Source organism: Zonotrichia albicollis, chromosome 22, assembly GCF_047830755.1.
Source record: "Zonotrichia albicollis isolate bZonAlb1 chromosome 22, bZonAlb1.hap1, whole genome shotgun sequence".
Classification (NCBI taxonomy): domain Eukaryota; kingdom Metazoa; phylum Chordata; class Aves; order Passeriformes; family Passerellidae; genus Zonotrichia; species Zonotrichia albicollis.
The window spans coordinates 6,569,389-6,593,714 of record NC_133840.1 but is presented as its reverse complement, the minus strand read 5'-3'; the positions used below and the strand labels follow the sequence as shown (position 1 = coordinate 6,593,714).

Sequence of the window (24,326 nt, the reverse complement as noted above, 5' to 3'; positions counted from 1 at the left end):
AAGACTTTTCTCACTCTAATTGTATTAACCCTTTGTGGCTGGGTGCTGGAATGTCTCTGCTACCCAGTTAAAATTCAGTAATGTAGTTGATCACTCTAAACTGAACTACAATGTTAATCTAATGGTTATTGAAATGTTTTAAGCCCCTCAACGCAGCCCCTGCTATTTACCTGTGCCAGTTTAGTTAATAATACAGTAGTGATTGTATTTTCTAAATAACATGAGGAGGGACCCAATCTCTGCATGCTCTGACATGGGTTTATTCACACCACAGATGCAAGATGATTCTTTAACATGGGATATTTGCAAATGTAATATGCAGGAAAGCCACCAGTCCATTCCTTCTGCCCTCTGGCTCCTGCATTTTTGTGTGTTGGAGGTCATTGGAATATATTTTGTCTGAATTAACCAGGTTGATATTTAGTGCAAGATATTAGTTCCTCCAGATTGTCTCACAGCTTGAACCTTTGTTATCCCATGTTCTGTGCATTTTACAGGGTTCTTGGAGACAATTACCATACTAATACATTTTAAAACAGTCATTGACTGGGAAGATGCCAAGTGCCTAAATGTTCTGTTTCTACACAGGCACTGCATCCTCAGTTGTTAGTTTATATTGTTTACTGAAGGAGATGTTTAGGTGCAGGTTTTCCATGGCAACAATCTCTGTATGAGGTACTTGGGAATGATGGATGTGTGTGTTTTTTATACAATCCAAAGTAAAATATTGCTGGTTGTCATACTGCTGTAGCAAGTACCTGAGAGTCCAAACCAGCTGCATTTTGTCAATATCTCTTATTTTTCTTTATTTTTCTACCTGTGCTTTGTATCTAAATATTCCAGGGTGTAGCACTTCCCTGCACAGAATTACATTTAATACAGATTCCATTAAAATGGGAATCTTTAGCTTTTTTGTGGTTTACTCTGTTTCTACAAAAGGCTGTTTTCTTAGCTTACCCTTGCATAAGTAACTAACATATTAATCCAGGGTATTGCTTGTTTTAAATTTCTTCTGGTCCTTTTTATACTGAGAACTGGTGTAAATTGCCAGCTATTCCTGCTGTACAAGCTCCTGTGCTCCAGACCCAAAATGTTACCAGTCACAGAGTTAAGGAAAGGTGAATTGCAGTGGATTTGCAGAGACAGAAGGACAAAGTGACAAGACCAAGGAGAGCAGAAGGACGTCTTGGGGTTTGGCAGCTCCTTCCCTTGTCTGTGACCACTTGGAAAACTCTCAGCTCTGATGCTGAGTCTCCTCCCAGCACCAAGGGCTCTTTGGCTCACTGCTTTCATTTAGAGATCCCTCTCCAGCCTGACCTGATGCACTAAAAATTCCACCTCCTTGGAGTCACTGTGTTTTGCTCAGTGTTGAGCTGCAGCTTGGAAAGCTGCTGGAGCTCCTGGCCTGTTGTAGCTGACCCTCCTCAAAATGTGAAACTTCAGGCCCTGGGACTATGTAGTACATCCCCATAATGAGATTTCAACATGTGTTGTAAATTATCAAAACCTCCAATATCTTTAGTATTTGTAGGATTTTCCTGGTGACATCAAGCAGGATTTTCCTGAAGCACTGTCTGCTATCTAAAGCAAAGTCAGTGCTTCCTATAGTTCCAGACAGTAATTGGAATTTGGCAAGGCAGGACACGCCAGAAAAAAACTACTAAAACTTGCCCTGTATCTATTCCAGGTGGAAAAAAAATGCTTGTAGCTAAAACAGGCATTTCATTTTTATTTTTAACACAACTGAATGACTGCACAGCCAGTGATGACAAAAGACACTAGACCTTTCTAGGATGCCACTTGTTCCATCAGGGTCCCAGAGTGCAAATTCCACACTGAGCAGCAGCTCCTGGGATCCATTAAGAGCTGCTCCTTGAGCCTGGCTGTTCCTGCAGGAGATTCGTGTCTCAGCAGTGCTGAGGGTGCTGGGCTGTGGTGGCAGAGAGCAGGAACAGGGCCTTGAGAGGGCTGTGGGTTGGTAACCTGGCTGTCCACTTTGTCACTGCTCCTTAACAGCAGCGCTGTGGCAGGGCTGACATGTCAGCAGTGTGAGAGCTGCACAGGGCTGGGTAGGAAATCCTTTAAAAAATGGCAGAATAAAGTCCCACAGAACCCCACCATGCTGCTGTTGGCATCTGAAGAAGCCTCATTTAAATTACTGAGATGACTCAGCCCATGGATTCCATGGATTTGCTGTGCTGCATCATTTTGGGGTTTGTACAGCTCTGTGATACCCACACACTGACTTTATAGGGAAGGCAGCACAGGGAGCAGGTTCCCAATTGTGTTTCCCCAGCCCTGCCTCCATGCCCCACAGCTGGGCTGCTGCATTTTAAACAGCTTTGCTAAAATTATCCAAGTTCCAGCAACCCTCCCCTGCCCTCCTCCTGCATCCAGAGCAGCCCCAGAGTGGGTGTAAGATCTTGAATTCCCTTCTCCCCTGAAGGCAGCCTCTCCTGGACATAAAGCCCTATTTTTCTTTTTCATGTCATCTATTCCTTTCCTTTTCAAAGTAGATTCTCTGTCTTTGAGGTGATGCGTCCTTGTGTTATTTCTGTTTCCCGTGACCTTTGGGATTCTCTGCCAATTTTAACACCAAAAATGAACTGAAGCAGAGTTAGCCTGAATTTATCCATGGAAGTTGCAAGCCAATAAGTTCTGTTCTTTGCTTAGATCAGGTGTGCCTGCACTAAGCAAAGAAATTATTGCAATTAATGTGGCTTCTGCAAGCACCATAACTGCATCAATTATGTATCAATATGTTTTAGGCCTCCTGAAGCATTTACCCCGTAGTGATGAGCACTTTGGTGGGAGCTGGGTAAGGTCCAAGTGTGTGACATTGCGTTCTGGATGGTGGCAGGGGGTTTGGTTCAGCCTTTGGGGCCACCCTGGGTGGGGCAGAGCAGCTGGGGTGGCCTCGATGCTCCCTCTCTGCTCAGTAATGCTTGTGAAACCTCTGGTACAGCTGTTGAGGTGCTGTAGGAGCCTTCCAATCAACAACAGCTTCTTCAGTCTGCTCTTTTTATCATGGAGATAAGGTTATCAAGAACTGTCCTATTAAGAATACAGTGTGTGCCAAAGCATCCTGCTTGTTTATTCAATCTCCCTGAAAATTTCAGCTGCCCCATTTTTATTTTTATTTTTTTTTTTTAATACCTTCATCCCCAATCTCTTCCCTGAGCACATGACAGTGACATTGCAAGCAGCCAAATTGGGACCCACTGAATTCTGTCATGCTTGGCACTCTGTAAACAAAGGATGAGCGAGGTATAATTGTGTTTACGTTTAATTGGTTATAGTTTGTTTTCTAATATATGTAAATTAGGTATGAGTCATTAACCCTCACTTGTGCGCTGCTGTATATATGGAATAATTTGAAGATGATTTTCAAAGCCTGCAGAAAAAAAAACAATGTAAATAATTAAATCCATGTTCTCTCTTTTAAAGCAACTGGAAGAAAAACTGAAAGGACAGGCTGATTATGAAGAGGTTAAGAAAGAATTAAAGTAAGTGTTAAATGCTTACATAATTTTTTCACAAACTCTGGTTGAACAGTGCTTGTTAAATGAAGCCACAAATCTGTGTTCTTGGAACAATAAAAAATTCAGTCAAAACCACAAAGACGAGGAAATTGGGAATATTGGCAGAAATTGCATCCAGAACCAGTGGAACTGCTATATCTGAGAGTGCTCCTTTTTGTTGCAGCAGAGGATCCCAATAGCAAATAAAACACATGTCCATGAAGAAAAGCCACTGAAACTATTGTCCAGAAAGGAAAAAAGTTTCAAAATATGTGGTATTTTAGGTGGACCAGTCTTTAAAAGTCTCCAGCCAACAGCTGAGGGTCATGTGGACCAAAAATGACATGCAGAGCCTTTGGCCATGGTACGTTTGCTCTGCTCCTGCCACCCAGTGCTCAGCATTTTCCAGTTTAATGCTGGGCTTGTTTCACTGTATATTTTTGCTAATATATTGTGGTTTTAAACTAAAGCCACAAACAGCTTCTTCCTATTTCAAGGGATTTTCTTAAGAGACTTAAAAGAGCCTCATTTTAAACTATAACAAGATAAGCTGTCAGGTTCAGAAGAGAACTTTTCTGACTGGAAATATGTTTAGTGTCAAGGTTTAAATAACTGCGAGAAACTCCCATCTCTTCTTTCATCATTCTGGCATTTCTGTGTGTGTTTTAAAAAGGCTGAAATAACCCATTCCCTGGTTTAATGAGGTATTTCAGATGAGGCTGGTAGTCATGTGCTTTTGTTTACACATCCCTGGAGAATATGGAAAGCAGATTTGGATTTGCAAGCCCCACAACTGCCCAGCCCCTGGTGCTGATTTATTCAAGCCACGCTGGCTGAGGTTCTGGTTCACCACCAGCTGCAGCACACCCTGATGCAGGGGTATAATTTTCACTGGAATTAAATGAATTGACCATTTATTTGGTCATTTTACCTGATTATTACCTGGGCTCAAAATAGCATCATCATTTAGTGATTTAGGGGTAAATACATCCACGTCCTCTCCTGAGTTAAGAGAACAGCTTCAGGTTTTAGCCAGTTTATGTCCTCATTTGTGAAGCAGTGAATGGGAATAAGGCTACAACCTTCCAGCTTCTTGCATAAGATATTACATGTAAATGTGCTGAAACAACAAATGAGTTTTGAATCTTACCTGCTTTATTGCAGAGGTTTAATACAACAGGACCAGGACTTTAAAGCCAGACTTAAGGTGCCAAGAACTCAATATATTCATTGAATATACTCATTTACTTTGTATTTGTACTTTAAATACAAACCCTGTATTCCTGGTGATGATACCAATATTTTAATTTTTTTTTTTTTTTTTACAACACTGACTTACATGAGAGCAGGGGTGGTAAGGCAGATCAGAGAAATTGTGACAGGAGGCTTCACATGGTGCTTCTGCTGAGGATGAGCCTGCAGATAAATAGATGGGAGACTCTGCTGGAAGTGGCCCTGGTTGGGTGCCAGTAAATTAACCCTGTTTTCCCAGCTGTTCCAGCTTTTATATCCCTAATTTGTGAATTGATAGCTGGCTTGTAAAGGCCCTGGGGTCCATCCCACAGGATGAGGGTTGAGACCCTCTGAGGGAGCACTGAGGATGTTTGCAATGCTGCATCCACCAAGCAGCTGCTTCACAGCATTCCCATGCTCCATCCAATCCAGGTGCTGTGCTGAGGGCTCAGTGTGCATCCTGTGGCACTGACAGTCTGATCTGAACTGAGACCTGCTGTAAATGAGGCTGGAGAAGTCTGTTGCTGTAAATCTGCAGCCCTCACACTGAATCTTGCTGCACCTGCCTTGTGCCTTGCAACACTGACAGAAATGAGCTGCTTGTAGCATTTGCACCTAGAGAAAAGAGATCTTGTCAGTGCAGCAGGAATAGAATGAATTTTTAAGGTGTTTTGGCACTGATATATTTTCTTTAACCCTTTCTGGGGTGTTAAAGGCAAGCTGGGCTGAGGGTCTCAATATCAGCCCAACTCCTGACTGGAGGAACTTAGCTGGGCCCATGTCAAGATCTGGGATGGGAGAATTCTTCACTTTCTGCCTTGCCTTTTGTGCCCAATGGCTTCTAAACCTATTTTTGAGATCTGAGAGCTCTGTGTGTGCCTTCAGCTCCCTCTCAAGTAGCGCGACAGGGCTGACCCTGCTGCCTTTGCAGTCGGGATCAGACGAACAGAAAGTCGAGCTGTCCCAATGCACACTTTGCTTTACAGTCAGATCTTTCAAGTCTTCTTAGATGTGCAGATTCAAGTCACAAGATCATTTCTTTAAAAAGCAGGTAACTGATCTTGAGCCACAGATTGAGTCAAGATCTCATGGGCAAAGATATTCGTGGAATCCAAAGAAGAAACGTTGTGCTTCCTCATTTTCCTGAGGAGAATGTGTCTTTTGTGACACATTTGGAGAGTCATTTTTGACATGTTTAACTTTTACATTCTTTTAAAAATGAACCTGCTGGAGTGAATATTCCTCTTAGGGCAATTAGAGGTGCCATCAGCTTGATTTTTAGTATATTTTGTGTTTCAACTATGTAGGAAATTACCTGTGAAATTGTCAGAAAGTTAATTCAGTTAGCAAAGAATCCCCTTCAGGCAGGCAGAGGTCAGTAGGTTTCCAGCCAAGGTTTGAATACACATTTCCTGCACCAATCTTACTGGAAACTCAGGATCCTCCCTGAAGGTCCCAGCTGGCAGCAGGTGCTCAGAACCAAAATGCATCAGCCTGTGCAAGGAGAGGGATGACAGGATCAGGGCTTTACAGGCAGATTTTTGGTGTGGAGAACCAAATATAACCATAACCAGGTTCATGCTTCCAACCATTGTCAGCCTGGTTCTGGGGGCAGCACTGTGTGGTCAGGGCACCTCTCCCATCTGCTCCTTTGGGAGAGAGCAGCTTTTTCTGGTTTAGCCTCATCCAGGAGGAAGGAAGGTGTTTGGAATGCTGCTGGATTGCTCCCCATGGCAAACCCACATGTGGTAAGTGGGGTCACAACTGCTCTGAGCTGAAATGGGATTTCCCATGGGATGTTTGCCACCTGATAATTTACTGTTCAAACTGGGTTTGAAATTCAGATGAGTCTCCTCATTTGGGCATCGTGAGGATGTGCATTAGGACTGGCTGTCCCTGCAGAGGCCATTCCCTGCAGAATTCATGGGAACAGAGACCTGGCTGGGGTTTTGCCTGGATGAGTCTCTGTGCATTTATCTCCCCCAGCACCTTGGAGTCCTGGGACGCAGAGCTGTGCCTAGAAACACTTTGGCTTTTGGGCTTTTGCCACCTGAGTCACACACCTGTGATGTCAAAGTGGTGTCAGGATCTCTGAGAACTTACCATTAGTCCATATCCTGTTTCCTTGACTGGCACAAATCCTCTGGTAGCACAAAAGAGTTGATTTTGCATGTGGCTGAGCTGTTGTGCCCACATAGTCTTCACAACATCACTTTATGTGCTGTGTATGGGGTGATGGCTCCACCCTACAGCCAGGCAAGAGGTGACACTGAGTGATGCCATGTAATGAAAGTGATTGCCAGAAATTTGTGGTTTCATTAATTACTATATTTTAGGGATGCTGTCAGAATTAACCCTGTGTGCAGTGAGTATGCACAGATGCAAGATACATCAGGTCTCTTTCTCAGAATGACTTTTTTTTCCTTTGGGTTTGCTGTGACTTTGGGTGATCTTGAATGGCCCAGAGACCTGATTTCCAGAGTGTCACTTAATGCACATCTAACTCTGGATTAATGCAGGGACAGGTTCAGGCAGTTAATGAGTGCCTGGCTAACTCCTCATGGCATCCAGAACCAGTTCCTGTGTCTAAACACTGAACTTCTGCCCTTTTTTCCTCTCAGTTTCCACATTTCATGGAATCACTGAATGTTTTGGGCTGGAAGGGACCTTAAAGTTCATCCAGTGCCACTCCCTGCCATGGGCAGGGACCCCTGCACTACCCCAGGTTATTCCCAGCTCCATCCAGCCTGGCCTTGGACACTTCCAGAGATCCAGGGGCAATTCCAAAACCTTTAATACATGATCCACAGCATTTAATGCAATTTAATACATGATTAACCAGATTGTTCCTGCTGACAGAGTTCTTGGTGTTTTACACATGACAAATGCTGTGTAAACACCATCTATATGTGTTTATGTGTTTTTCTTCACCAAATGAATGTTGTCTTTGAACAGTAAGAAGCTGAAATCATTTATTGCTTCAGTCTGAGCAAGTTCATGTCCTGCCTGCAGCAGGCTGGTTTTAAAAAAAATTATCCACCAAAGTACAGTAATAAGTCTGGATTCCTGTAAGATTCTGGTTTGCCAGATGACACAGCTCTAACTGAGAGCCTCTGAAGGGAGACATCCTCTGACCGCTCGCTATTTGTATAAAATATTGACAATGAGACTATCAGATTCTGCTCCTAATGTACTTATAAATATTTGGATCTTTCATATTTCTTAAGAAATACTGGGCCATTTTGTCTTCCCTTTGCCATAGAATGAGGGGGTTATTAAAATGAAAAACTGCCTTTTAGCCTGTAGTGCCTTGGTTGGGAGGATTATTTGTGCATATTTTCCTTGCTGGTGAGCTGGAGTTTATTCTGTAAAGTGCTGTACTGTAGTGGTGATTCCCCTGTTTTGCTGCTTTGCTGCAATTTCCTCATTCCCTTCCAGCTTCACAGATAAATTTATATTGTTTCTGACAGCTTAAAATGTTATATCCTTATTAACCTTTAAATTTACACTTTAAACTGGCCTGGTGGAATTGCATATGGAATGATTTAGATGGTGCTCGAGAAAATTTTCTTATCCAATAACTGGTTTGAGGAGTTATTCTGTATTCATTAGGAGATTGTGTTACTGCAAGGAAGGTTGTCATCACTTGTGGTGTTACTGGAGAACAGGACATGATAATGTTAATGCTCATTAGTGGAGTTGTTATGAAAGGAAGAAATAGAAAATAATTTCTTTTTTCTGCCTTCTACAGTATATTGAAATCCATGGAGTTTGCACCATCTGAAAGCTCTGGTGCGCAGGTACTGAACTTACTTTTGTTTTCTTACCTATTCAGTAGCTTAGTTGATTAACAAAAATTTTGTCTTGCAATTCCATGTTGTTGACATTGACAGTTTCCTGTTGATGTTGAGGCTTCTGGGTCCATCCTTGTTTTCCCTGATGTTTTCTTATGTAAAAAGCTGAACTGGACTTTTTTTTTTTGCCTGTTAATTTCATTTAAGTGGTCAAGGACAAAGTGACATTTCAGCTGTGCTGGAGTGGGTAAACCAGAATGTTGTGAAGTTGAGTCATTTAAAGATATTGGAGTTGTTGTACGGGCAGCACACTGTGCAAGGACTTCAGCATTTTTAAGTATTTGTTAGCCTTGAAAATTTCTTTTCACAAAAGAAAACAAACCTTGGAGTAGTGAGAGAGCTCTGCTGTTCCAGCTAATTAATCTTACTTCAGTTTAAAGGTTATGAATTAAATTCCTGTTTCTGAAATCCAAACTGAATATTGATATCCTGGGATTAATTTTCAATGGGTTTTTTAATGATCAAGGGTTAGATATTTAGGGGAGAGTAAATAGCAGGTTTCTCTGACTGATGTTATTTTGAACAAACTGTTTCTGCTGAAATGCAGCATGTCAAGGAAATGCTTAGCTTGGGTCAGTTGACCTAGAAGGAATAATATAATCTTAACTCTTGGTTTAATCAGATTAAAAGAAGTCAAACTGAAAGTGTGCCAGGACCATTTAAAAATAAGTAGGATTAAGAAAACATTCCGTTACACATCTCAAAATAATGCAGAATTGATGAATGATTTACAATGAAAATTAAACAGTGAATCTGTTCCGTGGTTCCCACCAGCGCCCGCAGTGATTCCTGCTGCTCTGTGCCCAGCAAATTCCCTCACTGCCATCAGAAACCAGTCAAACATTTGGTTTTTTGTTAATTTTTTTTCCCTCTGAAATCCTTTTGAGTGCCTGAGTGATATTCTCAGTGCTTTGAGAAACAAACCTCCCCCTTTGGTTTCCTTTAGGATGCATCCAAGCCGCTGGAGGTGCTGCTGCTGGAGAAGAACCGCTCGCTGCAGTCGGAGAACGCCACGCTGCGCATCACCAACAGCGACCTGAGCGGTAGGTCACCCAAATCCTGCCTCCTCTGGGTGCCTCTGCTGGCCTGTGGTGGGAGGGAGGGCTGAGTGAGAGCTGAGTGGCTGAGCTCATGCATGGCAGGAGGATTGAGGAGCAACAGGAGCACTGCGGAACGTTGGATTGCTGTAGGTTTGTAGGCTGGATAATGGAGTAAAAGTTAGTCTATAGAGGTTAAGGAAGAGGCATTCCAGGCTGTACCAGTGTTTGAGGCTGTCTTGTGTTTTGGGAACAAATCCATCTCTTTCCCCCACACACAGTGTTGTGCATGTAGATCACAGTCTCCCTGTCTGATACACTTGGATATACCACCAGCAGGTCAGCTTGGGAAAGCAAAATCCTTTCTTCCCAGCGAAGTGTGTTTGCTGTTTGGCTTTCCTAATGTGGGCTTTTACATCTTGTGTGCACATTTTTTAAATGGCAAGTCATGGAATTTCCAGATTCTTGAATGATGGTTTTTGCAGCTGGAAGAAAGTTAAAAGTTGCCACTGGCCCTGGGATTACTGAATTCTGAAGTGTTTTATGACTTTTAACTGAGTGATCTTGGTGCATCCACCTAATGGTTATTCCTTTATTCAAATTGGTTTGTTCCAAAATGTAAATGTTTGCTGCATTTGGGTTCAGTCAGGTCCAATGAGTCATATCTTGAATGAGAGACAACAGAGAGACTTGCTGTCTGTAAATGGATTTATTTAACTGTATCGCTGCACTTCATGTAACTGTTCTAGTGTTAATGTCTGTAAGGGGGATTCTCCAGGCTGCAACATACAAGAAAGGTGCAAACATGAAATGCATGTTGTTTGTTTTGGGGGCCTTGTTTGGCTTAAAAATTTACAATCCTGGAAAAAAAAATTAAAATAAAAATTAAAAAAAAAAAATTAACCCAACAAATGAAAACAAACAAAACCAAAACTCCCACCGCCACTCCATTGGCCCGTGTCAATCTGCACTTTTTCCCTTTGCGGGGCAAACTTTGCATTTTTTTATCTTGGTTTTTCCCTCTTTGACCCCCCATAATGCATTATGTTTGACCTTCCTTGTAGGGTCAGCCAGGAGAAAAGGGAAAGACCAGCCTGAGAGTCAGCGTCCTGCAACCTTGCCGGCCTCCCCTCCTTCCCAGTTGCTCCGCAACGCGGGGGAGCAGGCTTCCAATACTAATGGTACACACCAGTTCTCACCAACGGGTTTAAGTCAAGACTTTTTCAGCTCATCCCTGGCGAGCCCCAGCTTACCCCTGGCCTCCACAGGAAAATTTGCACTAAACTCTCTCCTCCAGCGACAGCTAATGCAGTCCTTCTACTCCAAGGCAATGCAGGAAGCAGGAAGCACAAGCATGATTTTTCCAACAGGTCCATACAGCACAAACTCCATATCTTCCCAAAGTCCATTACAACAAAGCCCGGATGTAAATGGCATGGCCCCATCTCCCAGCCAGTCAGAAAGTGCTGGGAGCATCTCCGAAGGCGAGGAGATAGACACGGCCGAAATTGCACGTCAGGTGAAAGAGCAGTTGATCAAGCACAATATTGGACAGCGGATATTTGGACATTATGTGTTGGGACTGTCACAAGGGTCTGTGAGTGAGATCCTGGCCCGGCCAAAGCCATGGAATAAACTGACTGTGAGAGGCAAGGAGCCATTTCATAAGATGAAGCAGTTCCTGTCGGACGAGCAGAACATCCTGGCTCTTCGCAGCATCCAGGGCAGACAGAGAGGTAAGAGCTCCCCAGCTCCCCTGCTCCTCTTAGCTCCAAACATTCCAAACCAGGAGCTTCTCCATCCGGGGCTGTTTGTGCGCTGCTGCTGCTGCTCTCACCCAGGTCAGGTGCCAGGTGCAGCAAGTTCAGCTCTGCAGCACTCAGGCAGGTTCGTATGTGTGCTTGTGCTTTTTTTAGCCACTGGTTGGTGCCTGTCAGCAGGAGTGAGCAGCAGGGACACTCACAGCCCTCACTTGTCACCCCCTCCGTGCCACAGCTCAGCACAGAGCCAGAAGGGTCAGCAGCTACTCGGGCTATCAGCCCTCAGAAATACTTGGGGGTTTTTATTTGAGGTTATTTACTGAGACCAGGCTTTTGTTGTGTCTTGTGTGATTATGTTTTTTTCCCCAAAGTGTTCTGACAAAATAGGGTAGGTGATGCATGAGATGAGTAATTAAAACACAATCCCAGTTTTAAAGCAGCTTTGCATATTTAAGGCAGCGATTTTAAGAAGTAACATGCATTTCATTGTGATTCATCTTAAGGCTGAGATTTACATTTCAAGAAACAGAAAAGTAAGTTGTTTATAGTCAAGAAATATTGGAAAGGACAGGCAGGGTTTTCCTAGATTTTGTTTAATTGGAAGCACACACTGTTAGATTTATAATCTGTTCTTCTTTTTGATGATTGTACTTGAGGGGATTATCTGCCCATCTTTAACCTCTTCATTTTTGGTATCTCTAGACATTTATTTATATCTGTCTAATCTCCTTTCCGAACATAGCTGTAATCTTTATTAACAAATCAGCCAGCCTTGCTTCTTCCCAAGTAGCCAGTTCCTCCTGCTCAGGGGCCCGAGGGGCCAGGAGAGCTCAGGGCCAGGCTGCCAGCTCCTCATGTCACACAGTGATGTCAGAGCAACCATCCCCTGATTGTTTTGTTCTTACCAAACTTGTTTTTCAACAGAGAATCCAGGCCAGAACCTGAACAGACTATTTCAGGAAGTACCGAAACGAAGAAATGGGGCTGAAGGTACGTCACAGGCAGGTGTTTTTCTTTGCAGTCAATCCCTAGGAAGTGGAGTGTGCTTTAGTTGTGTGTTTCCTTAAAACTGTGCAGTTTGATTCTGGCCTGGAATCTGATAGAAAAACAGACAGTAAGTATAAAACAAACCATGGGTTAGATGAACACTTTGCTTTTTCTAATTCTGCTGCTGCTGTACTAACGTAACCCTGTTTAGATAGTTCTTCCATCCCCCCTGCAAAACAGATAGAGAGAGAAGTGATGGAAGTGGCTTTATTAAGTCATCAGATCTATTGAAATGCTCTCTTTGCTATTTTTATGGTTTTGGAGGGAGAAAGTTGCACAGTTATAATATCAATTGCATACTGCTTCTGCTGCTCTAGGCTGACTTCTTTCTTCTCATGGGGCTTATGCTGACAAATTCCACTTTAATACACTGCTAAATTAGTGTGATGCTTAGTTCAGTATTACATATGAAAAAGGCAACAAGATAAGTGAACATCAGATCCATAAATTACCACTGAACAGGAAGTCTGCACATTTTTGTCATAGATTAGTTCCAGAAATTTTCTTTTAGTGAGACCAGGAAGAAGGAAAAACAAAGGCAGGTACATCAAAAGTCTGTAGTTATTTTGACTCCAGTCACAAATTACCTCAATTGCTTACAAACAATAATCTCATAATGGAAAATGCAGTTAAGTGCAGTAGCACTCACAGTTTTCCCTCCTTTCCTTCCCCTTAGAGGTTAAAAAACAAAAAGCAAAACAAAAAAAAAAAAAGAAGCAAAACCAAACAACCAAGTAATAGCTCTTAGCTGGAGAGTACTTAAATGGTATCTGCATTTAAATGACTCTTTCTCTTAATGTATTAACCTCTAGAAAGTTAAAAATTATTTTTATCTAGTTACTTTTTAATTCTGTTTTGGGCTGAATGTATACTCATCCTACTTTGCCTAGCAGCTGATGCCGTTTTTAAGTTGATTCCTGGGCTTATTTTTTTAGCTTTCTTCCTTTCCCCTCCGGTTCTTTTCACTTTCTATTTCCTCTTCCCCTCCAAAAAAAAAAAAAAAAAAAAAAAAAAAAAAACACAAAAGGAAAAGGAAAAAAGAATAGATCTATATGTTACCATAGAAAAGGAATATGTGACCACCTAGTTCTTCCTCTGGTGTTCTCACCATTCTGGGGCAGCTAGAGACAGGCACAACGAGGATATTTTGCTTTTATTATGTTCAGTACTTTTTTTATGTGATGTAAATGTTAGTAAAGGTCCTGTGCAAGTTGTCCTCAGGTTGTGCTGGCCATGTCTCACATCCAGTGTGTGTTTGTGTTACAAAAACAGCCAAATAAGAGTTTTCCTGGTGTCATTAGTTGTGTTTTTTTCCCTCCCCAGGTAACATAACCACACGAATCCGAACCGCAGAGTCTGGCTCTGATGAAGCCATCAAATCCATCCTGGAACAAGCCAAAAGGGAGCTGCAAGTACAGAAAACAGGTACAGCCTCATTTTGTCTCTGCCTGCTTTTACTGCAGAATTTAATTAAAACAATTGCCATGAGCTTTCTGGTCAGTTAATTATATTCTTAAAAGATTCAGTGTAGGTTTGAAGAGGTTTTTTGGAGGTTTTTATTGTTATTTAGCGGAGTTGTTTCTGTCTCTGAGACGTCCCAAGTTAAGGTCACTCATGGCATGGTGGGGTCTCTGCTCTGCCCTGCTCCCTGTGGGATTTCTGAACACCTTTATCCCTGGGATAGAGAGAGCTCTGAGCTCCTGGCTGCCCTCCAGACCTGCAAGAGTCACTGAGAGCAACCTGCAGAATCCTTTCTTCTCCCGGTTTGCTCCTTGGAAAGGGAACAGCTCCTGCTTTCTCTTCCCTTCTGTCTCACTCAGGCCCCAGGGACACGACTGCATGGGAGAGGGGCTGGATGGATTTGTTGGGGTGAAGGTCACAGTCCAGGCAGCAATTACCAGTCCCAGCACCGTGGTACATCCTGTACTCAGATAGGCACACTCAGTCCTGACTCTTAGATGATTTTATTTTTGGTTACAGAACGTATTCAGTGAATGAGCTGGCAAATCCAAAACGCATTCCCTTTCCCAAAAAATCCCTCTTAGCCTGAGATAAGTCTAATTTCTCATTATATGCTGTCATGTAATTAACATCTCTGTCTAGTCCATGACCCTCTCAGCTTTAAGAGTTCCCAGTTGTGCTATTGGGCTGAAGTAGAAATTACTGTGCAATAATTCTGTTTCATTTTTTAAAGTAAATACTGGTTTACAGTTTTGGATAGTTGTCTTTCAAATGAAAACTAAGTTAATCTCGTGGCAGAGTATAAAACACTAGTTAATATATGATCTAAATAATATGACTTTAGGCAGGAAATTATTACATAGAGAAAAATATGGGCTTTGTGCAGGAAACTGCAAGAATGTTACTCAGTAGCATGTTTCATCCGAGAGTCTCAGACTTCCTTTCAAATATTAATTTGGCCTCAAAACTCCCTGTGAAACCAGCAGATAAAACAACAGAGATAGTCTCACTGTCTTTTTTTCCTATTTCTTAGCTTTTCATGTATTTTACAGTGTGTGACAGGAAGGAGTGTAGGGACGCAAATTCAGAAATGCATTCAGATGAGTTTTAGTATTACTGGAGCAATATACAATGTGTTGGAAATCTTATTTCACTTTGGGGCCGCTCCTTGCACTGTGGAGTTCCCTGCTCCCACCTGGTGCCTCACTTTGCCTGTTCTCTGCAGAGCAGCTTTCAGAGGAACTGGTTCCCAAGCACTGGGGACCTCAGTGCAGACTGAAATAGAAGCAGAGCCATTGCAAAACCTCCTGGCTCTGCAGAGATAATTCCCACCCACGTTCCAGTCTCTGCTCACCCCCGACTGCTGCAGCACAGCCACCCAAATCCTGGTTCCTCACTGGAATGCTGCATTTGGGGTTATCTCTGCTGAAAGCACCTGGGACTCCATCCTAGAGCTTCAGATAAGGGAGAGGGTGATGCCCAGGTGTCAGCCTGGCTCTGGTAGAGCTGTTTATTTCAGTGGTTGGGACTATGGTACAAGAAATCAGGAAGCAGGAGCATATTTAGTTTGTCAAGTGAAATAATGATGATCATCTCTTCCTAAAGTTCTGTCTTTGCTGTAATTTGTGTGTTGTGCTTTTGAAGTTAAAAGGTCTCACCTTATTTATACTGTAATAGTCTGTCCAGGTGAATGCAGCTGTGTTCAGCTCTGAGTGCGTGTTAAATTCATTTGTGGAGAAAAGAGTGAAGTGAAAGGTTAAATAACTTTGTAAATGCAGCTATAAAATGTTATTGACCACGTGGGGGTGGGGGAAGAAGAAGTGAAGGGTTGATTTTCAAAGGCATTTATTTGAAAATTTTTACAATGGTGGAAGGGCAAGTGATCCCAGACTTGTGCAGCTGAGTCTGTGCGTGCAAACATCCAGCACTTTGGCAACTCTCAAAATTTTCCAGTGAAGGACTTTGGAAATCTTACATTAGTTTGAAAAGTGCAAATCTTTGCTTAGTGAAAACTCCTCCCTCCCATCCAGAAATGTATTTCAGCCCCGTTTTTGGGTTTGTTTTTTTTTTTTTTTTTCCCCTGTCAGGGAAATGTTTACAGTAGCACGTGTTGAATATAAAGCATTTTCCTCTGTTGCATTTAGTCTTTTGGTTGTTTTTCATAGCTGAGCCGGCTCAGCCGCCTTCTGCCTCTAGCAGTGGCAATTCTGATGATGCAATTCGATCCATTCTGCAACAAGCCCGACGGGAAATGGAGGCACAGCAGGCTGCCCTTGAACCTGCCTTAAAAACACCACCTCTATCTCAAGCTGACATTTCTATCCTGTCCCCCAAACTAGTGTCTACACCTGCAATGTCTTCGGTTTCCAGCTATTCTCCTTTGGCCATATCCCTGAAGAAACATTCATCTGTCACTGATTCCAGTATCTCTGCATTGCAGAACCTCTCTGGGCTCAAAAAGGAGCCTCAGGAGGCGCCTGTTTTAGAGCTTCATGGAATAAGTGATTCTGCCCAGGGTATGTTGAGGCATGTTAAAAATGAGTTGGGACGTGGTGGTGTTTGGAAGGACCATTGGTGGAATACTGTGCAGCATGAGAGAAGAAATGCAGCTCTTCCTGAAGATATAAAAGTTGAGGAAGCCAGTGGTGGAAAAGAAAAGGTCAGCAATCAGACTAGGCCAGATCGTAGCCAGCTCCAAGGACCGTCTTCTTCCGAGTATTGGAAAGAGTGGCCAAACGCGGAATCTCCGTACTCGCAGAGTTCTGAATTGAGCATGACTGGGGCGAGTCGCAGTGAGACACCACAGAATAGCCCCCTCCCTTCATCCCCTATCGTGTCCTTGTCCAAGCCATCCAAACCTTCGGTTCCTCCACTGACACCCGAGCAGTATGAGATTTATATGTACCAGGAGGTGGATACCATAGAGCTAACGCGGCAGGTCAAGGAAAAGCTAGCAAAGAATGGCATCTGCCAAAGGATCTTTGGGGAAAAGGTAAAGAAGTGGTTCTCTCTTGTTTCACCAGTGTTGTGATTGTGCCCTCTGCTCCTTACAGAGCCAGAGGGGTTCTGTGGAAAAATGGTTTTGCTCCGTGTGTGAAGTATTTCAAAACTCACAAAGTGTTAGTTTCCCTCTGTGTGGTAGGAATTGCAAGGGTTTTTATCCAGGGATTGGCTTCAGCCACTTGGAATTAGGAATGGGGCCCCGAGTTTAGAAACCTTGAAAGCTGAAGCAAACGTTGCTGAGACTCAATATTTCATGCTTAATGTAATGAATTCGTGGAATATTTGAGTAATGCCATTGTCATGACTGGAGAGTCTTAACTTTGTTATAAGCAAAGATTATGGACACGAGAGCATTTTTCCTCTTTCGTTACTATTTGGAAATGTGCACAAGGGCATTAAAACAAACACATGGAAAATCCCTAACTCTCCTTAGTCTGAAGTTAAGAATTCCAAGTCATTTCTAATACCTGGTGCTCAGTACCTCAGCGTGCTCTGAAATGTTTTAGAGCAATGTTTGATTACAGATAAAGCTCCCTGAAGTTCTCACGTTGTGAGCCCTAAGCACTGAGCACGTGGGATTTTGAGGGTCCCTAACCACCAGGAAACCACTCCCAGGCTGTAAAAAGTGTTGGACATTTGTTGTTTCTTCTCCCTATAAAGAATTGAATCAATATAAAAGTGTAATAGGAGCTGGCATCGCACTATTACCTTCTCACTAAGATGTAAAATGAAAAGTCTGACCTCTCGGGGTCATTAAAGATCCCATGGCAGCTTTCATTAAGTATGATTTTTAACTCTTGTACCTGTGCTGAATACCAGGCAAGTAATTGCATTCTGCCTGTCTGAAATTCTCCCCCCTTCCCCCTGCATTCAGCTGTATTCTTAAATATTTACTTATGTGGAGCAGCTGCTGCTACAGGTGAAAACACTCATCGTTATAATTCATCCCCCAAAAATCAACCAAATATAGGCCTAGTCTCAAAAGTCCCAATTATTTTTGTTTGAGAACAAAATACATGCCAGTCATTGCCTGTTTCATCTGCCTGTGTGTGCCTGGACTCGGTGTTTTTCCTGTTAAAACTGATGAAACTGTTTGACACAAAATATGAAAAGCATGCAAATCCCTCACCAGGCTGCTGCCACCCAGATCCTACAGGAAAAACCCACCTTCCTTCAGAAGGCAACATGGCAGCAAGAAAAGCATTTCCATCTGAGCATCCACAGAAAACAGTTTTTATAATTGTCCAATTTTTACAGCTTTTATAATTGTCCATTTACAAACAATTTGAGCGATACAGTAAAGGAAACCAAAATGATTTAAATTCCCCCCGTTTCCACTGCCAGTGTGTTAACGTGCCATTCTTGGTTGCTTCACTTCAGGTATTGGGGCTGTCCCAAGGAAGTGTCAGTGACATGCTCTCCAGGCCAAAGCCATGGAGCAAATTGACCCAAAAAGGCCGAGAACCATTTATTCGTATGCAGCTCTGGTTGAATGGTGAGCTGGGACAGTGTGTCCTGCCTGCACAAGGGCAGCAACAAGGACAAGGTAATTAAAATTCCACTATGTTGTTTGAGTTGAGGAGGAGGAGATTTTTTTTTCTTTTTCTATTTTCTGTATTTTTTTACTTTTTTTTTAAATTTGCAGTAAGCCAGCCTTGCAGCAGTGCTGGTCCAGGCGTTCTGGAAGTGGCACCATCCCACCCTGGCAGCCCAGCCAGTCCCTAAGGGGCCGTGCTGGGAATGTTTATGAACGTTTATGTGTAATTGATAAGCAGCAGTTATCAAGTTCCTCGTTAGGGTGATATTATCTAGGCATGAATATGACACACAATCCCAAAAATTTTGGCCAAAGAGCTGGAAAATGTTGTGCACTGTTTCCTAGGGTTGCACAGGGGATTTGGATTGTTCCAGGGAGAATATCGATTGCTGTCTCAGGAGGTGAGCTGGAAAACTGAGCTTTAAAGGGGGAATGCTGGGTTGCAATGACACTTTTATTGTGGCTGTCTCTTCCCCAGTACCTATTGACCCAGAAAAGCCAGGCTGGAGCCTGGCCTGGCTGCACCTCTCTGTGCCATCAGTTAACTGAGCAGCGAGCCCTTGCCGAGATCAGCACTTTGCTATTTGTTGAGCCTGCTTACTGTTTAGTTTGTGGTTTGGCATCTCCTTTTATTGTTCCCTGATTTTCCTCTCCTCTCTTATCTAGTCCTTCACTCTGTGACATCATTACAGGATTCCCTACAGCAGGGATGTGCAAGCTCAGGTAATCAGCTGGTTTCAATGATTTGCTCTGAAATAATTCTCTGTGCTTTTGTTGCGTTTGCTTTGATGCTGAGAGGTTTCTCACATTTTGTTGTATCATACAGGAGTCCCTTCAGTTTTTTTTATTAATGCAGTTAATTCCTCCTTCTCTCCTTGTTGCTATGGCAGATGTAGGGAGCACACATATTTAGCTGCATATATTAGGTAAAGAGACTCTGTCTGATCTTAGAGATCATTGGCTCTGTAAGGGGGTTTTTTTTGCCATAGTTCAGCTTATCAATGTGACATGTGACAATGGCTGTAAAACAAGCCCTTGGTTTGTAATGTGATCCACATACTGCAGCTGCCTCACTTGCTGGTAGGTTTTTTTCCACTCTCCTTTGCACAAAATCTGCTTTGTTAATCCAAAGGTGGGGAACAGACCACGTTACGTCTGTTTCGAGCTTCGTTAAATATTCCCAGCTGACCTTATTTTTTTCTCTTTTCCATTTTCAAAAACTAAAAATAAATTAAAAAGCAGATGCAGCAAAGCTGAGTGTCAGGGAAGTGAGTGGCTGAAGGCTTTAGAGATGGTCACAGGACAGGAGGGAGGCTGGGACAGGAGAGAGCAGCTGTGTTCCTGCTGTTGGATACCAAACTCTACCCACACAGCCTCTTACCAATGAAACGCTGCACTGACGTAAAACACTCGAGAAAAATACCCGTGCCCTGCTCTGTGCTTACAGCCAGTGCCCTGTGCTGGAGAACTGCTGCATTTCAGGGCACAGACAGGGAAGGGTTGTGCTCTTCTTCCACCTTTCTGCTATTCTGAAATACTCTTTTTTTTCTGCAGCTTGCTGGCTTTACTCTAAATATCCCAGCTAAAGTGGTTTTTTTTCTCTCTACTGGGGAAACTATTTAGCATTCTAAAAGATTTTACTAGAAGAAAATTCGTGATGATATTCAGTCCACGTTTTTCTTGAGGAGAACAGTTGAAAATAAATACATAAAAGAAAGGGGGAAAAAATGCCCCCAGTAAAAACAAGCCATGAAAACAAAACCAAAATGGGAGAAAATTATTTGCAATCATAGGGCTATTGTTACTTATAGCCAAGCATTTAGGGAACATGGAAATTTCCTGTGATGGTTCATTAAAAACATGCCATTGAGTACTTTTTTTGTGGCATCAATGCCGTGCAAGAGTGTCACAGTCACAAATGCCTGAGACGGCGTGGAAAATATGAGTAATTAATTGTAGCCATTTTAGGGGGAATTTGAAATCAGAGGAGCTGGGAAATGCTGCATTGTTATTGCTAATCTTCATATTTATGACTAGCTCTAATTATAAAAGATGGAAAGACAAGCCCATAGTATTAAAATCCAGCCACCCTCTGGATTCCCGGGGGGATCGCTGGGAGCTGAAAGTGATTTCCTTCAGGAAGTTCAGTTTTGCTGCTGGGATATTTTGTTCCCTCCCACACTCCCAGTGTCATTTGTCAGTTCCTGCCCTTGAGCTAATATTTTGTGAGGTGACACGTTCCTATCAGCTAATAAAATCATGTTATTGATGATTGTCCTCCTTCATTCCTTAAAGCCGACTTACAAATGAGAAAATGGGCTCGTGCCCTTTTCTACCTCCTCTCGGAGGATTAAAAATAGAATTGTTGTACAAAATGTTCTTTTCTTGGTGCCTTTCTCTGTGTGAAGGAATAAGGGAGGTTGTGACACCAGGCAGAACAAAAGAGCAAAAAACCAAGTTATTTGAATGAGGAAGGGCAGTTTGGTAATTTCCTTTTATTAGCAGCTGTTCTGTAATTAAAAATGCAGCAAACAGTTTGGAAAAGGTAATAATAATTATGCATTTGTGAAAGATCCATCACTCCAGGGCAGGGAGGAAAAAAAAAGAGAGAGAGAAAGCTCCAATTTTCTGGTCTTCTGAGACGTTTTCCAGGAAAATCAAGGCAGAGAAGGTTGCATACTTGTAATTTTAAAACAGAAATTAATCAGAACAATTTTGAAACGAGGAAAGGTCTGGAGCCTATTCCCTGTAATATAATTGGCTGGGAACTTGTTGAATGCATGAAGGGAAAGAAGTGAAATTAAACTAATACACTCAGTGGCTCCTGAGTGCTTTGCCAAGAAGGTCTTCAGTGTACAGAGTGTCAACATGCATAGTAACGACTCAAACTTTCATTAGCTGGGATATTTTCATTACTGTTTGGCTCTATTCTATCAAGCTAGCAAGATTTTCTGGATTTCTGGCCCAGTTAGTTACACTTCTAGATCATGAAGTTTTGGTTAACACCTCATTCATGAAAATCTCACCTTTTGTGCAGTAATTTTCTATTTTCACGTGTAGACAGATGGGCCCATCAGTGTTTCATATAATGAACGGATAAACATATATATATATATATCTTATATATTTATATATATGTTGAGATTGCAAAGGGAAGCCAAGCTTGGTTTTCTTTGGAAGCTGTAATAATGGATTTTATAAAAAACAGCCGTACCAAAATGACTGCCAGGTATATACCTGTATTCTCTCCCTGTGAGCTTCCCTCAAGGCTTGGTGATTTTGTGCAAGTTTCAGGGAACATGTTTTACACAAAAATGGTGTTTGTACCCTAGGTGGTCAAAAATAGTATTGCTGTGCCTTTTCTAACATTTTTTCTGTGTATTTCTTTCCACCTAAATGCTCTAATGCCCTTGGGTAAATCTGCCTTTTTAATGATTTATGTGTCAAAAGCATGGACCAAATCACATGGAAAAAAAAGTTGAATTAGTGTCACCCAACTGCATCAGCATTTTTTCCTGATGAATTTGGCCCTTATTTAGTTGCATTACTGCTGATGGGAGCAGGGGTGGGTTTGAACAGTTGCCATGTGCCAGGAGAAGGCTCAGATATTTCTCTAAATACTTGTACTGTGCACAGCTTTTATTAGTTGGTTTTATTTTGGGGGTTTGTGCTGCGTGTCTATAGGAGATTGAGACACAGTTTCCTTTTTGGTGCCGTTGATTCCGTCCGTGGCTGCTCTCAGGAAAGCTGAATTTTTACATTCACTTTTTTTCTTTATCCTCTGTGAAGGACATCTACTCTGTCTATACTACATTAAAGGCTTGCAAATACTCAGTGGGAGGAAGCCGTGCTTTTTTGGTGTGTGTTTCTGTAAGGGTCGTCTTATGACCTAATGTGGAAATCTTCATTTGCCGATACAGCTGCGGGTGATCTCAGGGGATTTTGAATTTCCCTTTTGTTTGTCTTCCTTTCTGGGTATCATCCATCATTCCTAACCTCATGCTGCTTAGCAATAGTAACACTCATGGGAGTTGAAGAAAGGATTATAGCAGCATAAAATGGGGAGCTAATTAGAGCTTGTTTCAAAATCAGAATCTAGCTTGAGATAATTGCGTATTATCTGGTGGTTTAAAAACCCGAGATCTACTGTGTTTAGATCAACTCAAATATGCATAAAAGCTTTCTTTTCAAAATAACAACGGGGAGATTACTTCTTACCATCCCTTGGGAACACAAATCAGAAAAACCTCAGGATGATTTTGTGTTGTTATGGTATTAACAGAGAGGTTGGGGTGTGATGGCAGAGCCAGGTATCCATTGTATTTTCATTTATGTAACACAGATTCCTGTAACATTGGCCAGTACAGAAGCTGCTGGGTGGGCAGGTGGTTAACTGTGTGCTGGGTGGATATTCCCGTTTTCCTGGTACCAGGAGAATTCTGTCACAATGGAGAAACAAAGTAGGGAAGAGAGCATGTTTCAGGCTGGCAGCCCAAATTTGGGAACACCATCCTGATGTACTTCTGGGAAGAGCTCAGTAGCCTTGTGGTGGCAAAGGAGAAGCCCTTACCCCATCTCCCTGTGCTTTATCATCTTTTCTTGCATTGCTCTGGCTTGTTTGGGTGGGCAGAGCTGTGCAATGGTGCTCCAGAGCACAGCTGGGATTAGCACAGCAAGAGCTGAACCCTTTCACTGTGGCATCACCAAAGTGATTGGTGCAGTGCTGCTGACAGACCTTCCCAAATTGGAGCTGGTTTTTGTTGTTGAATCAAAAAAAAAAAAAGAGAGAAAGATGGTTTTGTAGTCATTTGCTGGCATTCCAGGTTAATAAAAATGTATGACATGAAATGTTTGTGGTTAATGTAGTCTGTGAAATGGAAGAGAAGGGAGATCACATGGCTCAGACAGCAGACTGCAGGAATTCTTGCAGAGATGTTTTGTGTTTGATGACCAATTACTGAGTCTTGGACTTGGGAAAGTTGTGGCCTCTTGTGCTAGGTGCGAATGTGATTTTGAAGTTCAAAGGTGAACTGTTACATCAGCCAAAGAATTACCTTCATGCTCATCCCTGGAGCACCCTGGCAGTCCTGGTGAAGTTTCCACATTCTTTCTGTGTGGTTTGGGATGGGGCTCAGGAGCAGTTGTCTGTGGCTGTGCTGATTTCAAACCATAGGGTATCAGTTGGCCCCTCATAAGGGCAGCTGTTGTAGTCTGTCTGTAACGTGTGTGATCATCCTCTGTGCCACTTCCCTGACATTTGGACCATGAAAAGCTCCCTGGCAGCCTTTCTGGTATCAATAAAAGAGGAGAATTGCTGTCAAGGCACCTCAGTGGGACCTGGGAATGCAGCATGAAGTCAGTCAGTGCCTCACGTTGATTCTGAGCACAGCATTGGCTGTGATTCCTGGCCATCACCTGGGCATTCCTGCTTCCTTCTGAAACCTGTGCTGCCCAGGCTGCCTCCCACAGCCCTGCTCCTTTTCCATCACTGATGTTTGCAAATAGTCAGTATTGGTGGAGAAATTGCTCTCCTGGTTGTATTCTTCTCTGTCCATGGAACCACCCAGTGGTTAAAATTGCAGAAGATGACTTCATGCTTACTGTGGTCACAGCTTTGCTGTAAAAAGGGCTAAAGGGCTTTTAGAAGGGCTAAAATAAAGCACAAAATCAGGGAGTGAACACTGTTTTCTAGGCTGATACTCCTTGTGACTCAATTACAATGTTCCTGTTAATACAGCAAAGAGGAGACCTGTGCTGGATTCTGAAGGCAAATTTAATTCACTCCTAAGTGCAGTTATGGACTCCTAGCATTTTTTTTTGGAGAAGTTTCCCAGTCAGGTTGCAGCTAGGTTTTATTTCTGTGGTTAATTTGG

At 42.6% G+C, this 24,326-nt stretch overlaps 1 protein-coding gene across 12 annotated transcripts in view; it reads left to right on the top strand.

The window, feature by feature from the left end:
- Positions 1-24,326, top strand: part of CUX1 (cut like homeobox 1) — a 272,878-nt gene that overhangs the window by 188,133 nt on the left and 60,419 nt on the right. For 3 of the 12 annotated variants that reach the window (XM_074556857.1, XM_074556852.1, XM_074556858.1), the window contains exons 12-20: positions 3,448-3,506; positions 8,506-8,554; positions 9,555-9,651; positions 10,710-11,381; positions 12,330-12,395; positions 13,776-13,877; positions 16,079-16,905; positions 18,297-18,462; positions 19,120-19,176. In XM_074556857.1, the coding sequence (XP_074412958.1) occupies positions 3,448-3,506; positions 8,506-8,554; positions 9,555-9,651; positions 10,710-11,381; positions 12,330-12,395; positions 13,776-13,877; positions 16,079-16,905; positions 18,297-18,462; positions 19,120-19,176 (2,095 nt within the window). The remainder of the gene's footprint in view (positions 1-3,447; positions 3,507-8,505; positions 8,555-9,554; positions 9,652-10,709; positions 11,382-12,329; positions 12,396-13,775; positions 13,878-16,078; positions 16,906-18,296; positions 18,463-19,119; positions 19,177-24,326) is intronic. The other 9 variants (XM_074556859.1, XM_074556853.1, XM_074556863.1 and 6 more) reach the window with 7 other exon arrangements.